Source organism: Gossypium hirsutum, chromosome D05, assembly GCF_007990345.1.
Source record: "Gossypium hirsutum isolate 1008001.06 chromosome D05, Gossypium_hirsutum_v2.1, whole genome shotgun sequence".
Taxonomy (NCBI): Eukaryota; Viridiplantae; Streptophyta; class Magnoliopsida; order Malvales; family Malvaceae; genus Gossypium; species Gossypium hirsutum.
In genome coordinates, this window is record NC_053441.1 from 12,430,686 (window position 1) to 12,444,269 (window position 13,584).

Genomic DNA, 13,584 nt, shown 5'->3' on the forward strand with positions numbered 1-13,584 from the left:
CAAAGTGTTATTTTTAGATTGTCTGAACATTGAAGAGACAAAAGCTGTCTATATAGTAATCTTTCCTTCAATTATTGTATAATTCACCATTTTCCAACTTAATTAACAACTAAAAAGGTCAAATGTTCCATATTTCAATGGCATCAGGGAGATGGAATTCCTTGATCTAACATTTAAATTCCACAATCAGTTATAATTTTGATTTTTTTTTATAAAAAAGATAGAAGCATGCAATAGATAGTAATAAATAGCACTCTATTGTATAGGTAGATTAAAAAAAAACATTTTTTATCGATTGTGAAAGAGGTTAAACCGTACATAGACTCCGATAATGGATGTTGTCTTTATTATATCACAACCCTTAATTGTTGACTAAGTTGGCAAACATCCAAGCTAATCGGCTCTAACTTCCACTGTACCTTGACACTTGCTCAATAAAACCCTCCTCATCAATTGTGAAAATCATAACAAACACAGCAATCAACGTTAAGTTTTTTATTCTTAATTAATAGCTCTCAAAAAACAAGGTGGGACTATGAATTGGATTTATACTAGTAAAAGACGGACAAACTATTACATGATCCATAAAATCTCTAAGAGCAATTACTATATATCCCTACCGTAGTACCATCTTACTCTTGCCAACTAAACAAATATCACTACTACTCATTCCTGACCAATCTATACTGGAGTTGCTATGACTAGAGCATCCTTTTATAACCAAACTACCTTCTTTTTTCTACTACTTCTATTTTGAAATACCTCCATAGCTGTTGTAGACAATTTCTGAACCTCATTCCTTGTTTATAAAGATCAAGTTTCGCACCTTTAAATATCACCTCATTCCGCATTTCCATATCAACCACATAGTCTTCGCACCGATACTATATATACAAGTTGCATCGTCTACCCCTTTCCATTGTTTTCAGCTTAACATCCTATTCTTTACATTGCCTACGTTTATACTTCCCATTCCAATGCCTAAACCCAGTCCAAACTATACAGCGTGCGAACAAACCTTTATTAAAGTGATTCACATCCTCGTCCTTCTGCTTACATAGTTGACAAATAAGTTTTACATTTTGAAAGAAGTGCTAAAGAAAAATCACAATTTCATAAGGAATATCACTATTCCACAACCACTTCCAATCAAAGTTTACTGTAGTTTCTATGCCTTCATATGAATTCATAAGGAATTTAGGGTTTAGGGAAGTTGTCTAAGCTTGCATACACTGACTTCATATGAATTCACAAGGAATATCAATGAATGTGTTCAAATGAATTCATCTTTCCCTTTCACTAGGAGAGTACTTAGTTCCTTACCCTAACCAGTCTAAGCACTTTGATTGATACACCATGGGACTTTAACATAAGACAATCAATATAAAGGGAGAGATGCAAATTGGGAGTATACCATTGTAACGACCTGACATTAGTCAATGTCAGAAAATACGGTTTCGAAACTCTATTTCCGTAAACTGAGTCCGAAATGATAAAATTATAATTTTTATGGAGTTTATAAAAAATATATTAAAGATCGGTTAATTAATTTAACCGAGAAAATTATTAATTAAAGCTTAGGGGTTAAATTGCAATCGCTGTTGAATTTTAAATTGAAAAATGCTTGAAGACCAAATTAACAATTAGTCAAAGGACCAAATGGTTATTTAACCATTAATTTGAAAAGAGTTTTAATTAATGTATTTTAATTAAGTTTTGGAAACCTATTTGCTTGTATGAATCGTCGATTAGATATTAAAACGAGTCATAATTGCTTCGGCAACAAATGTGACATTTCATGTTTCGAACCCAACGACCAGGTCGGGTGCAAGGTCTTACAACCATTGCCTTAAGCATAAAGGTTTCCAATGTCCTCATTTATTTTTGCAATATATCAATAGGGGTTGGAAAAACTTTCTTGTTACAAAGGGATCCCAACTAGATTCCAAGAGTTTTGGGGTCGCTTTACGCTTTTGATTCTTACATATTCGAAAACCACCGCTTTTATTGATTCCTACTTAATGGACTAAGATATAAATAAAGATTTTCTATAATTGATGGACAAACTTGATATTCCTCCAAAATTCCCTTCCCTTATTTTGTATTCCTAATTGCATGCATAAGTTCAACCCCTAAGAAAATATTATCAATAATACGTCTCCCTTACGGTGTAATCAATCTTGACTAGCCCCTTCAATCTACTCACTCACTACAACTTTTGTTAAAATTTTATAAACCACATTATAGAGGTAATTGGACATTACCTTCATCCTCAAGATACGGGTGATCTACGATCTTAAATTCTTTCAATAAAAAACCAAAGCATGCTTGAGTTCTGAGAGGACCTACAATATTTCAGAACATGCTATCAATCCCGGCAGCTTTAGAGCATCATTTTAAAATACCACCTTTACTATTTCTTCTGGTCTAATCACCCCTCAAAGATAGTATGGGATAATCGTAAAAAAAAAAAAAACCATCAATAAGAAATAAAAATATCAATTCAACTTTCAATTCAACTCTTGTAGCTGAAAAAATTAATCAATGAAATCTTTAACTAACGTTGATCGTGACATTTTTATTGACTTGACTAAAATAGTGATACATAACATATCACATGGACTGCATATTGACATGGCATTTTTGCGGCTTCAAGCAAATATTTAAAAAATCGTTGACAAATAGATACATTTTTTAAAAAATAATTATTTAAAATAATATATCTAGAATGAACCTGAATAAACTACTATCCACATTCATTTAAATCTAGACAACTATTTATCCAGACTCATCTTGAACTTGATTCCTTTGATAATTACTAAAAAATTAAAATATAAATATAAAAGAAACTTTTTAATAATTATAAGTTATTAAAATCATTAAAAATTAATAAAAGATATTAAAAACCACTGAGATGAACCTAGACTTCTTTTTTTCACTTAACACGTACAAAACTAATTTTCATAGAAAACCAAAATAAAATTGTCAACATTATAAGGATTAAACAAAATTTTTACTGTTTTGCTCAAAATACAATAGACAAATACATAAAAAATAAAAGCCCCAAAATGAATTCTAAAGCATTGAATACAGACATTCACATTGAGAATAAGAAGTTACATTGAAGCTTCACTATAAATATAGTTGAATGAGCTCATCACTAATCACGGAAGGAGTAAGCACACCCAAATCTGTAAAGAGTAGAGTAAGATATTGAGGAGGAGTGTAATCTCGAGCCGATGTTTCTACCTCAACCTTGGATGGGATTGGTACCCCAAAATCAATGGGGCGTCGCGCAGGACTCATATCTTTTTGGTCCAAAGGATAATGTCGAGCAAACTACAAGGAAGAAGAAATTCACAACTGAGTTATGCTAGCCGGTAGTCTGAACCCTTCTTTCTAGGTTCGTTGTATGTAGCGTATTTCTTTGTTCGGATTCAAATACTTAAGAGCAAGAAATGAAGCTTTTTAGTTACCTTGTAGCTTTCTGCAGCCACATAAACAGGCTTGTTCATGCTATGTGCCACCAATGCAATCTGGAATGTCCCCATCATGTTAATGATACCTCCACTTTCAACCACTCCATCAGCTCCAAAGAGTACCACGTCCACCTCATCCATAGTGTATGCCACAGCAGAGTCTATTAAAAGCTTTACGGGAACATCAAGCTTGGCCAGCTCATTAGAAAATCGTAATCCAGTTCTGTCTGGCCTTCCTTCTGTATTAAAACAATGTGAACTCTTTCATAAACACCGCCATCTGATATGACTTAGTAGAACATTTGCAAAAAAAAGATAAAATGACTAGACTTCTTTTTTGATGACAGCACATTTGGTTTAATCCTGTTAAGAAATAGTTGCATGCACATGACAAGGTACATAGAAAGTAAAACCTGTGCAGAGAACTCTAAAGTGTTTCTTGTTTTCAGCTGCTGTCTTCAATACTTCGAGAACAACTCTAGAGAAACCATGTACCAAAATGGTACAACCATCAAAAATAAAATCTTGACTTAGCATTGCAATAATCCTGCGAGCCTACAATGTTTGGCAATAATGTCTTTCAACAACAGGAATGCTTCAAGTATAATTAAAATGAAATGAAACAGTAGAGAAGCAATTTACTAGAAAAGCCACAATTTATCTGAAATACCTTACAAGATATTTCCCCAAACTTCTCTGCACGTTCGATCAGGCGAGACTTAGCTGAATTAAAGTCCTCATACTCTAAAGCTGATGTTCTTGTTACATACAACATGAAGAGATCACAACCAGCTGTCAACGAGATAGAGGTTGTGTCCCACGACTGGCAAAGCAAACATAAGCTTGAGAGTGAGGCAACATTATTTAAACAGCAAACTAAATGAAAATGATTAGCAGACAGCAATTCAATTTTCCCATTGGATTTCGTATTGTAACATGGAAACCAACCGTAATGTGGTATTAACTGGGACAATTTCAACATTTTACTATTTAGTTTCCACATCCCAATAAGCTGAACTCCACATCCCAAGTTCATACACATTAGCTTGTGGACATTTTAATTGTAAAAAAGCTGATGCCATTAAAATGCTTTGCTTCTTTGATTACCATGACATTAAAATTCTCCAAAACATAGTGAGTTAGCATATAACATGTATCTAACACAAATTCAATGGCATCCAATAACTCATAACTACAAGTATTGGCAACAGATGTGTGCAAAACTTCCTCATAGATATGGCATGCCACCAAAAACATCCCTTCAACACTTGATAATGCTCAACACCTAAAAAGGCATTCTTTAACTGGATAATTAACAATATGATTAAGCAAACTAAATGAAAATGATTAGCAGACAGCAATTCAATTTTCCCATTGGATTTCGTATTGTAACATGGAAACCAACCGTAATGTGGTATTAACTGGGACAATTTCAACATTTTACTATTTAGTTTCCACATCCCAATAAGCTGAACTCCACATCCCAAGTTCATACACATTAGCTTGTGGACATTTTAATTGTAAAAAAGCTGATGCCATTAAAATGCTTTGCTTCTTTGATTACCATGACATTAAAATTCTCCAAAACATAGTGAGTTAGCATATAACATGTATCTAACACAAATTCAATGGCATCCAATAACTCATAACTACAAGTATTGGCAACAGATGTGTGCAAAACTTCCTCATAGATATGGCATGCCACCAAAAACATCCCTTCAACACTTGATAATGCTCAACACCTAAAAAGGCATTCTTTAACTGGATAATTAACAATATGATTAAGCAAACAATTATTTAAGAATTGGAAGTAGCATAAAAGAATTGCTTCCGGACTAGTCACATGCATATCCTTTTGGCCAAACAGTACCAGATCTATCCAGCCACTCTAAAGGACTTAAGCCTATTGCCAAAGGTAAAAAAAATCACAAAGAGAAATGCTTTTGTATCAAGAAACACAAACTTATAATATACTTCTGAAACTAGGGTGCCAATACAACTCATAATGTCCATGGGGAACTCAAGAATAAACTCAGAAATGTACAATTATTAGGCCTTGACAAGCATACTGCATCATGGTGTTACCATTTTATTGCTTTGGGAAGTAGAAACACACACACACAAAAAAAATTGTGGCTCTTGCAAATTTCAGCGTCCTAACTCCTGAAAATACGATAAACAATAGACACAGAAAACTAGCAAAAAGCACACCTTCCTTTACATAGAAATTATGAGTGAAAACTGTCTACGGATTCATGTGCCAACGGATAAAATCAATGTTGACTGTACCTCCACGAGGAACAGAAATATACATATAATTCTCTTAAGATCCTAATGTACCTATCGACGACGAAATAATAAAAAATGCCACTGAAAGATTTATAAAAGCATGATAAATATAATAAGCTTAAAAATTATTCAAACAAACAAAGCTAAACTAAAATTTATCATTTCACGAAATTTCGCAATATAATTAAATCCATCAGACATGATCAAAACAATGGCCACTCTCTTAAGGCATTTTAAAAAAATGAAAACAATAACCAAAATACTCACTTTAAGCGAATCAGAAGCCTTTTTAAGCTCAATTTCAAGCTCCATCATAGTGGTAGCCTCACTCGTCCTAATAACCGCCGCAAGGGCGCGAATAGCCGCCACAGCCTCAGCCAAAGCAGGCTGTTTCCTCCAGCTATTGAACTCATCAATAACACTAAACGCCTTCCCGCTTCCTTCTTCTTCTCCTCCTCCTCCTCCTCCTCCAATCGGGGCAGCTCCCTTATCATCTCCCAGCGAACCATCGTCGTCGGAATGACGGCCGACAGCCGCCTGGGCCTGAGCAAGCCAATCGCTCGTTACAACGGCGTGGTGGGCGGCACGGGTCTGGTAATAGGCAGAAATGTTAGATTTAGGATTTAGGGGAGAATCAGCCATGGGAGGAGGAGATGACAGGAGGAAGGATTCGGGACTCGGTGCAACGGTGCGGTTTTGATGTTGCTGTCTGTCCAGAATGAAAGAAGCCGATCTCCACCACATTGAATAAAATTCGTGTGTTCTGTTCGATACGTATTTTTAAGGCCGTTACTATGACTTTTTGGTATTTGGAAGCGTTAGTTTCTCCGGGAAATTTGAAGGAAAATTAGGGAGATTTAAGAAAAAAAAAACTAGGCTCTCTTATCGGTAAAGGCAGCGAGAGAGACTGATTATGCGCCTGTTTACTGTTTAGGAAAGGTAATCAGGCGATTATTTATGTTATTAATAGATTTAAAATTAAAGTATGATAATTCGCTAGCATTAGTAATTATTACATAATTTTAAACAAAAGGTAGATTTGGATAGAATAATAGAAGATAAAGTGATTATCAACATTTTAATCACAACAACACTGTAGTTTGGATTTGATTTAGATATATAAAACATTAGTAAGATGTACATGAACAAGGGTCAGAATGGCTACTTCACATTGTACCATTGATGAGACTATAAACTACAACAAGGCCCATTACAAGAGACTGATCGACGTGGGGTTCCACCACCATTGTCAATACATCTTCTCCTAAACTAACTCCACTTTTAGATTGCTTTCTTTTCACCTGTTTCATCGTCATGCAATAACACCATTTAATCAACAATACTTTAAAGCATTCAATAATTATAGCTATTGTTATCAGTTTTACCTCCGTAATAAGTCTGCCGAGCTTGTCTACAATCTTGAACGTTGATTTGCCTGGACAGCTTTCAATCCGGTAATGTTGACACGGTTGATCCCCATGTAACCTGACAATAACTTCACAGATGGAGTCGCATCTTAAAATCCTGCAACTTTTTCGTACTTCAAAACCTGGGTTTTTATCTTCATCGTTAACTCTTCCACTGAATGTTCTAAATCCTTCCCAGAATTTAATCAACCTAAATTTCTGCAACCCATAAAGAAATAACTTAATTGATTTCCATATTATATATAGTTTTCAGAAAATCATGTCCAACGATTTTGAATATGATTCTGAGAAAATAATGCTTCACCTTTCTTCGAATGGTGAACAAAACTTTTCCGGTAGAATCCATTAGGTAAACTTCATCGCAGTACTTGCGATTGTAATTATCAACACGATAAACTATCCGGCCGTTTGAGTCGAACACGGTGCAGCCTTTGCCGCTAAGAATCAGAGATTTCATCCAAATCGTGAAAGTTTCTTCCGTTGATGTGGTGAAAGGAACATATGGGACATATTGGGGATGGATCTTTAACATCTGCAATAAAATTACTGGTTTGGACTTTCTGTCCTAAAAACCTCTCGACGTTTTATACAGATTTTAGAGCACTAGTTCGTGGGGGTAATGTTTATTCTATAGAAAAATACCTATATATAGTTTCAAAAAATGCAAGTATCTTTTAAAATATATATATATAAATGATTTGAGTTAAAACTCAACTTTGCCATATCAAGTATATTAAATTTCAGAGAGTGTTTTTGTGTTTCTTGACTTATATTCTTTAAACATTTAAGAGATAAAGCTTCGAAAAAATGTGATATAATTAAGATTCATGAATGTTGTTGACATATATATTTTATTCTTTTCAACCTTATCTTTTCACTCATGTTTCTTAAACTGGTTCAACTAGTCAAGTTATTGAGTTTTTGGTCCCATCATTCAATTAAAAAAATTAAAATATTTCAGTTTAATTAATTTTTAGATTATTTTATTAATTCAACTTACTTTTAATTGGTTTAATCGTTTCATGTCAATTATTGATCTAATCAATTTAAAAGTACATTTTAGATTAATACCCCGACCGATTCTTGAATTAACTTATCGGTTTGGTCCGATTCAAATAATATTACTTTTCACAGTTGCATCGAATTTCATAAAGGTAGCGTTTTCACTATTTTATCTTGAAAATGAACTTAGACAACTCTCAAAATTCCCTCGAATTGAAATATTTAAATTAATTACTAAATTTATTATATCAAAAAATTTTAATTCGAATCGAATTATTTTTTTATTTAATGTTTCTATTACAACTCTAATAATTTTTATTTTATATATTTAAATTCATGTAAAATTTTATCAACCATTCATTCTATTCAAACATTTAAAAAATTTGGGAACCTAGAGTATTTAATTTATTAATTGAATATTCACCTTTCAAGAAAACCTTTACTTGGAATTATAATTGTAAAATAAAAGAGTAAAATATACAGATAATCATTTAATTATAAAAAAAATTTATTTTAGACACTCAAAATAAAAAATTTATAACTTGAGCATTCACATTATATAATTAGGTCATTTTGGTCACTCCGGTTAAAAATCACAAACGATAAAGTTACATGGCAGTTAAAAAATCAATATAATAATAATTTTAGCTCTTTAACTTTTACATATTATATTGATTTAGTTATAATTTTAAAAAATTAACTCTCAAAATTTACAAATATTTTTAATTTAATCTTAATTCTAATAAATTTAAAAAATACATAAATATTTTAAAAAATTATAATAATAAATTTAAATTTTATTAAAATTTATATAAATATTAAATAAATATAATTATATTAATACAAAATAAAATAAGAATCCCCTTCCGAACTCCCCACCAGCGTCTCTCGGCCTCGTCAATCTACTCTCATTATGGAATCTTGCTTTTATTTAAATTTCTGCTTTTATTGCGCTAAATGAGAATAAATTCTTTCACGTTGCAAAAATAAAGAAATTCAACAAAAAAAACATAAATGATAACGTAAACATTTCATTCAAAGAATCAACTTCATTACAATAAATCTAACCAACTAAAAAATTAGTATCATAAATATGAAAACCACATAAAATAAGCAGTGGCGGAACTAGAATGTTAACTTTGAGAGGACTAAGGTGGGAACGAAATCTCCACAACTTGCAAGTGGAGACAGCTACAAAGAGAAGGGACGAGAGAAATAATTTGAGTGCCAAGAGTGATATGGCTCTTTTCGTATTCTAATTTTTACTCTTCAATTTTAACTTCTTCAAAAAGATTCTCTTTATTTTTATTAAAGGATAATTTTTTTAATAGTATAAAATTATTGAAGGGTCTACTTCTATATTTGGAAGGGTCATAATATGTATATAAATGGGGAAATTGAAAAATCTTAGACTTCGGGGCCATGGTCCCCGGGTCTCTTAGTGGCTCCGCCACTGGAGAGGAGAGCCAAACAAGCCCATAAATTTAATACTTGAAGAAAGCAAGAAAATAAATGATCAAAGAGAAGCCAATGGCGGCTGTAGAAATGCCGACGGAGAGTCCAGCTCCAGCATCCAACGACGGTGATGGCGCCTCACTAACCTGCGCCAAGGCAATGGTTAGAATTGCCATTACAAAAGTCGATATTGTTGGGGCATTGAAGATTGTGAATGGGAAAAAGAAGGGGTGGAAATGAGACACGATTTGTAATGTTGGTTGTTTCATATTTGAAGAGGAATGAAGATAAAAAAAAAAACTTTGCTTCGAATTGTAAAACTTTATGCTTTATTTGACTTTAATTTTTCTTTCATATGTTTGGATGCTTGGAGGAGGTTCGGCCGGGGAGGGGGAAGGAGTGAGAATATTTTTATTTTATTTTATTTTATTTTTTTAACATTAATATAAATATAAAATTTAAATTTATTATTATATTTATGGAAAATATTCATGTATTTTTCTTGAATTTTTTAGAATTAGGATCAAATTGAGAATATTTATAATTTTTGAGGGCTAATTTTATAAAATTATGACTAAATTGATATAATATGTAAAAGGTGAAGGCTAAATTTGTTATTATACCAACTTTTTTTACTGCCACATCAGCTTGCCGCATGTGATTTTAACATGAGTGACTAAAATTATCAAACTATGTAACGTGGGTGCTCAAATTGCAAACTTTTTTACTTTTGGTGCCTAAAATGAAACTTTTGATAGTTGGATGACCGTATGTGATATTTACCCAAAAGAAAAACATGTTGGAAACTAACTCCTAATCCCAAAACTTAAGATTAAAAGCAGAAGTGCGTTACACCTCAATCAGCATTTAGAGGGGGGAATAAAGCGTACTCGTACTTGCTGTGTTAACCAAGTTTATCATCTGATACTGCCAAAAAAACAGTAGAATCTTTGTCTGAAATCCTATGTCCATTTTTTAATACTAACAGTAAGAAGAATAATGTAGTAGCCAAAAAAGAACAGAGGAATGTGAATCACGCTTCGACTTTATCCCTTACCTGAAACCTTGCAGCATTACCTCATTAAATTGATTAATTAATTAAACCCTAAGTACGTGGTTATGATGATTAGAGATCGCAACAAGGCATTGCTCCGCGACCGTGGCCATCATCAAGCGGCATTAATTAGGTCAGGGTTTGAAGATAATAAACTTTAATCCATTATCATTAAGGTTGATAGGTTCAACAGATTTTATATATTTGAAGTCCGTCTTATCCAATCTTAAACCCACCTCATGTTTTTAATATTTATAAACAAGGAAAATGTCTTCAAACTTCTGTATTTAGTAGAGATCAAGTGAAAGGTGGAATTCGAAGGCCTACTAATAAATATTTTTAATCAAATTATTTTGCAACTCAATTATCACAATAAATTATATTTGTTTCTCTTTCTGCCGTTTAGAATTGCTTGTAATTATATGTATTTTTTAGTTAGTTTGTTTTAAGGTTGTGTTTAATCCCAGGAATGTAAGGTTTTCTAATATCAGATTTGTATCATTTTCTTAAGTTAGTAAGCTTATTTGCTTAGGTAATTATACGTTCGGGTGATAATGTGATATTCATAATTTTAACTCATTTTTAATGAAATTAATTCCATTTACTTGAACCAAAATAAAATAATAATGATCAATCTTAATGAATTAAATTATTCGAGTCATATATTTTTTAATTATATATTTGTTTATTATATTATAAATTGAGAAAAGTTAACACTTAATCTATTATATAATATTTTATTTATTAATTTCTGTTTTGAATTTTACTTTTTAATAATAAATTTATCAAATTTTAAATCATTTCCGTCAAATTTGCTCTTAAACTATAATAACCAAAATTTCCTAGTATTTAATTAGGTGGTTATATAATATAATTAAATTCTCTATAATGTATAAATAAGGTTAGTTGATTTTCCGTTAAAAGATGGAAAGAAAATGACTTCTGCCAACATATTTTTTCAACCCTTACCCACTTATTAGTTAAACCGGTACATTTCTCCGTTAGTATATCAACGTAGAAATTACTATATTAAAACGGTGCCGGCTTTAACCTGGCTTGTTTTCACGACAAAAGCAAGCACGAATGTCTCTCTCTTTGTATGGGCACGTAGTAGTTTTTCGTTGGATTAGGTATAAATCTAGTCGATCCGACATGTTTCTCACCAAATAAAAGCATATTTATTTATTGTTAAATTTTCATAAATTTCTTTTGGTAATTGTTCTCTGAACTGAAGGAGTGAGTAGGGCGGTGGGGTGAACAGGGAAGGTGGAATATGCTATGGAGGCCATCAATGTAAAATTACTTTTTTTTTTCTATTTGTTTCTTTGGAAAATCACTTTACTGATTAAAGTTCTCTCAAGGGAAAATTTTGTTTTTATTATCATATTTATGTCAGCTAGCTAAGTGTAGTCTTTTGCTTTTACTCGTGTTTTAATGTAAATGGTTTTTTTTTTTTTAAAGAACTGCAGCTGGGTTCAACTGCAATTGGAATAAAGACCAAAGACGGTGTCGTTCTGGCCGTCGAGAAGCGCAGTACTTCACCCCTGTTGGTCTGCACTCTTACTTTATCTAATGTTATTCATTTACTATAAAGGAAGCGTTTTTAAGATGTAGAGTTCCATGAATAATAATGAAATGATGATTAGCTGTTAGGGTCTTAGGGGGTTTGTTTTAACAAATTACTAAGACCTCAGTTGCAAACATTTGAGTGGTTGGGTCAATACTCTAGGATTGAAACTTAGCCCAGACCTCTAGGTACTGAAATCTCTCAGTATGAAGCATGTTCATGCATATTAGATTTTGTGGGAATGTAGTTCTTGCGACTTATCTCAGACCTCTTAGGTACTGGATTCTATTTCAGGAACCCAGCATTGTTGAGAAGATTATGGAAATTGATAAGAGTATATAGGATGTGCTATGAGTAGGTTAATTACTGATGCACTAGTCGAGACTCAGGTACTATAGTTGTCGTTATTGCCGTTATCCTTTTATTTGTAATTCAATGAACCTTTATGCTGATACCTCTTTGATTCACACGGAACCATAGATTCTCATATGGTGGACCAATGACCCAACACAAAGCTCGTTGTGATCTGGCCCTTCGAGATGAAGAATCCATGGTGCAGCTGCATATCTTTTTCTCTGTATGGTTGCAGCTATTTTGATTTTTTGGTCTATGCTCTTTTTTGCTCACCTTAGCAACCAATAAAGACGGGGCTACTCCCCGTATGACATCTATTTGTATGCATTCAGTGTCTTTTGCCATTTAATATAGGGTTGTTTCAATAGCTTTATCTGAAAATACTTAATTCACATACAATAACATTTTTCTTTGCAGTCTCGACCATTCGGGGTATCTCCTCTCATTGCTGGTCATGATGAGAATGGGCCAAGCTTGTAAGTATGCAATTATTTAACAACACGAGAAAGATAAATGGTTAAACCTTTAGGACTGACATTTCTGTTAAACATGTGTAGGGATAATTGATCCCAAGCTTGTAAGTTATAGAAAACACGTGAGAAAGCAGCATACGGCTCCTGGTAAACTCAATTCAAAATTTTGGCTGCCATGGTACTGATAGGGATGCATATCTCCTTGTGCTGCCATTTACTCATTCTCTCTCTCCATTTCCTCCATCTTTTCGACCTTTCGTTTTTTTATTTTTACTTAATTTTTATTTAATATTAAACTGTAAAATTTTGTTTAACTAAAATCTAATTAATTCAAAGAGGGTTTTTTTTTAAAACAAAGTAACGGTACCAATTCTCAACAGCTTTGATGGTTTTGTTAGGGATGTATGTAATGTCATACTGAGTTTTATTAGGGATTAAATCTAATAGCCTTGATGTCAGTCCAATCTCATATATGAGATATCAA

General features: G+C 32.7%; 2 protein-coding genes and 1 long non-coding RNA gene across 6 annotated transcripts; 1 reads left to right on the forward strand and 2 right to left on the reverse strand.

Moving 5' to 3' along the window:
- Positions 1 to 3,000: 3,000 nt before the first annotated feature.
- On the reverse strand, positions 3,001 to 6,931 carry LOC107906034 (translation initiation factor eIF-2B subunit alpha). 2 transcript variants are annotated; one of them, XM_016832877.2, is made up of 5 exons: positions 6,036 to 6,931; positions 4,150 to 4,302; positions 3,893 to 4,034; positions 3,477 to 3,718; positions 3,001 to 3,339 (listed from the first exon to the last, which is right to left on the reverse strand). In XM_016832877.2, exons 1-5 carry the CDS (start codon positions 6,510 to 6,512, stop codon positions 3,133 to 3,135), a joined length of 1,221 nt encoding a protein of 406 aa, XP_016688366.1. In that variant the 5' UTR covers positions 6,513 to 6,931; the 3' UTR covers positions 3,001 to 3,132. The 2 variants fall into 2 exon arrangements, with proteins under 2 accessions (XP_016688366.1, XP_016688367.1); XM_016832878.2 differs by having other exon boundaries at positions 3,477 to 3,715; positions 6,036 to 6,688.
- LOC107906035 (protein LURP-one-related 11) lies at positions 6,567 to 7,851 on the reverse strand. Its single transcript, XM_016832879.2, has 3 exons — positions 7,500 to 7,851; positions 7,154 to 7,393; positions 6,567 to 7,069 (listed from the first exon to the last, which is right to left on the reverse strand). The coding sequence occupies exons 1-3, from the start codon at positions 7,725 to 7,727 to the stop codon at positions 6,935 to 6,937; spliced, it is 603 nt and encodes a 200-aa protein (XP_016688368.1). The 5' UTR covers positions 7,728 to 7,851; the 3' UTR covers positions 6,567 to 6,934.
- Positions 7,852 to 11,602: 3,751 nt separating this feature from the next.
- Positions 11,603 to 13,543, forward strand: LOC107906036 (uncharacterized). 3 transcript variants are annotated; one of them, XR_005913904.1, is made up of 6 exons: positions 11,603 to 11,999; positions 12,168 to 12,256; positions 12,568 to 12,662; positions 12,754 to 12,850; positions 13,045 to 13,103; positions 13,185 to 13,543. It is a non-coding gene; the product is annotated as an uncharacterized lncRNA (long non-coding RNA). The 3 variants fall into 3 exon arrangements; XR_005913903.1 differs by having other exon boundaries at positions 12,168 to 12,662; XR_001686650.2 differs by having other exon boundaries at positions 12,168 to 12,850.
- Positions 13,544 to 13,584: the final 41 nt, after the last annotated feature.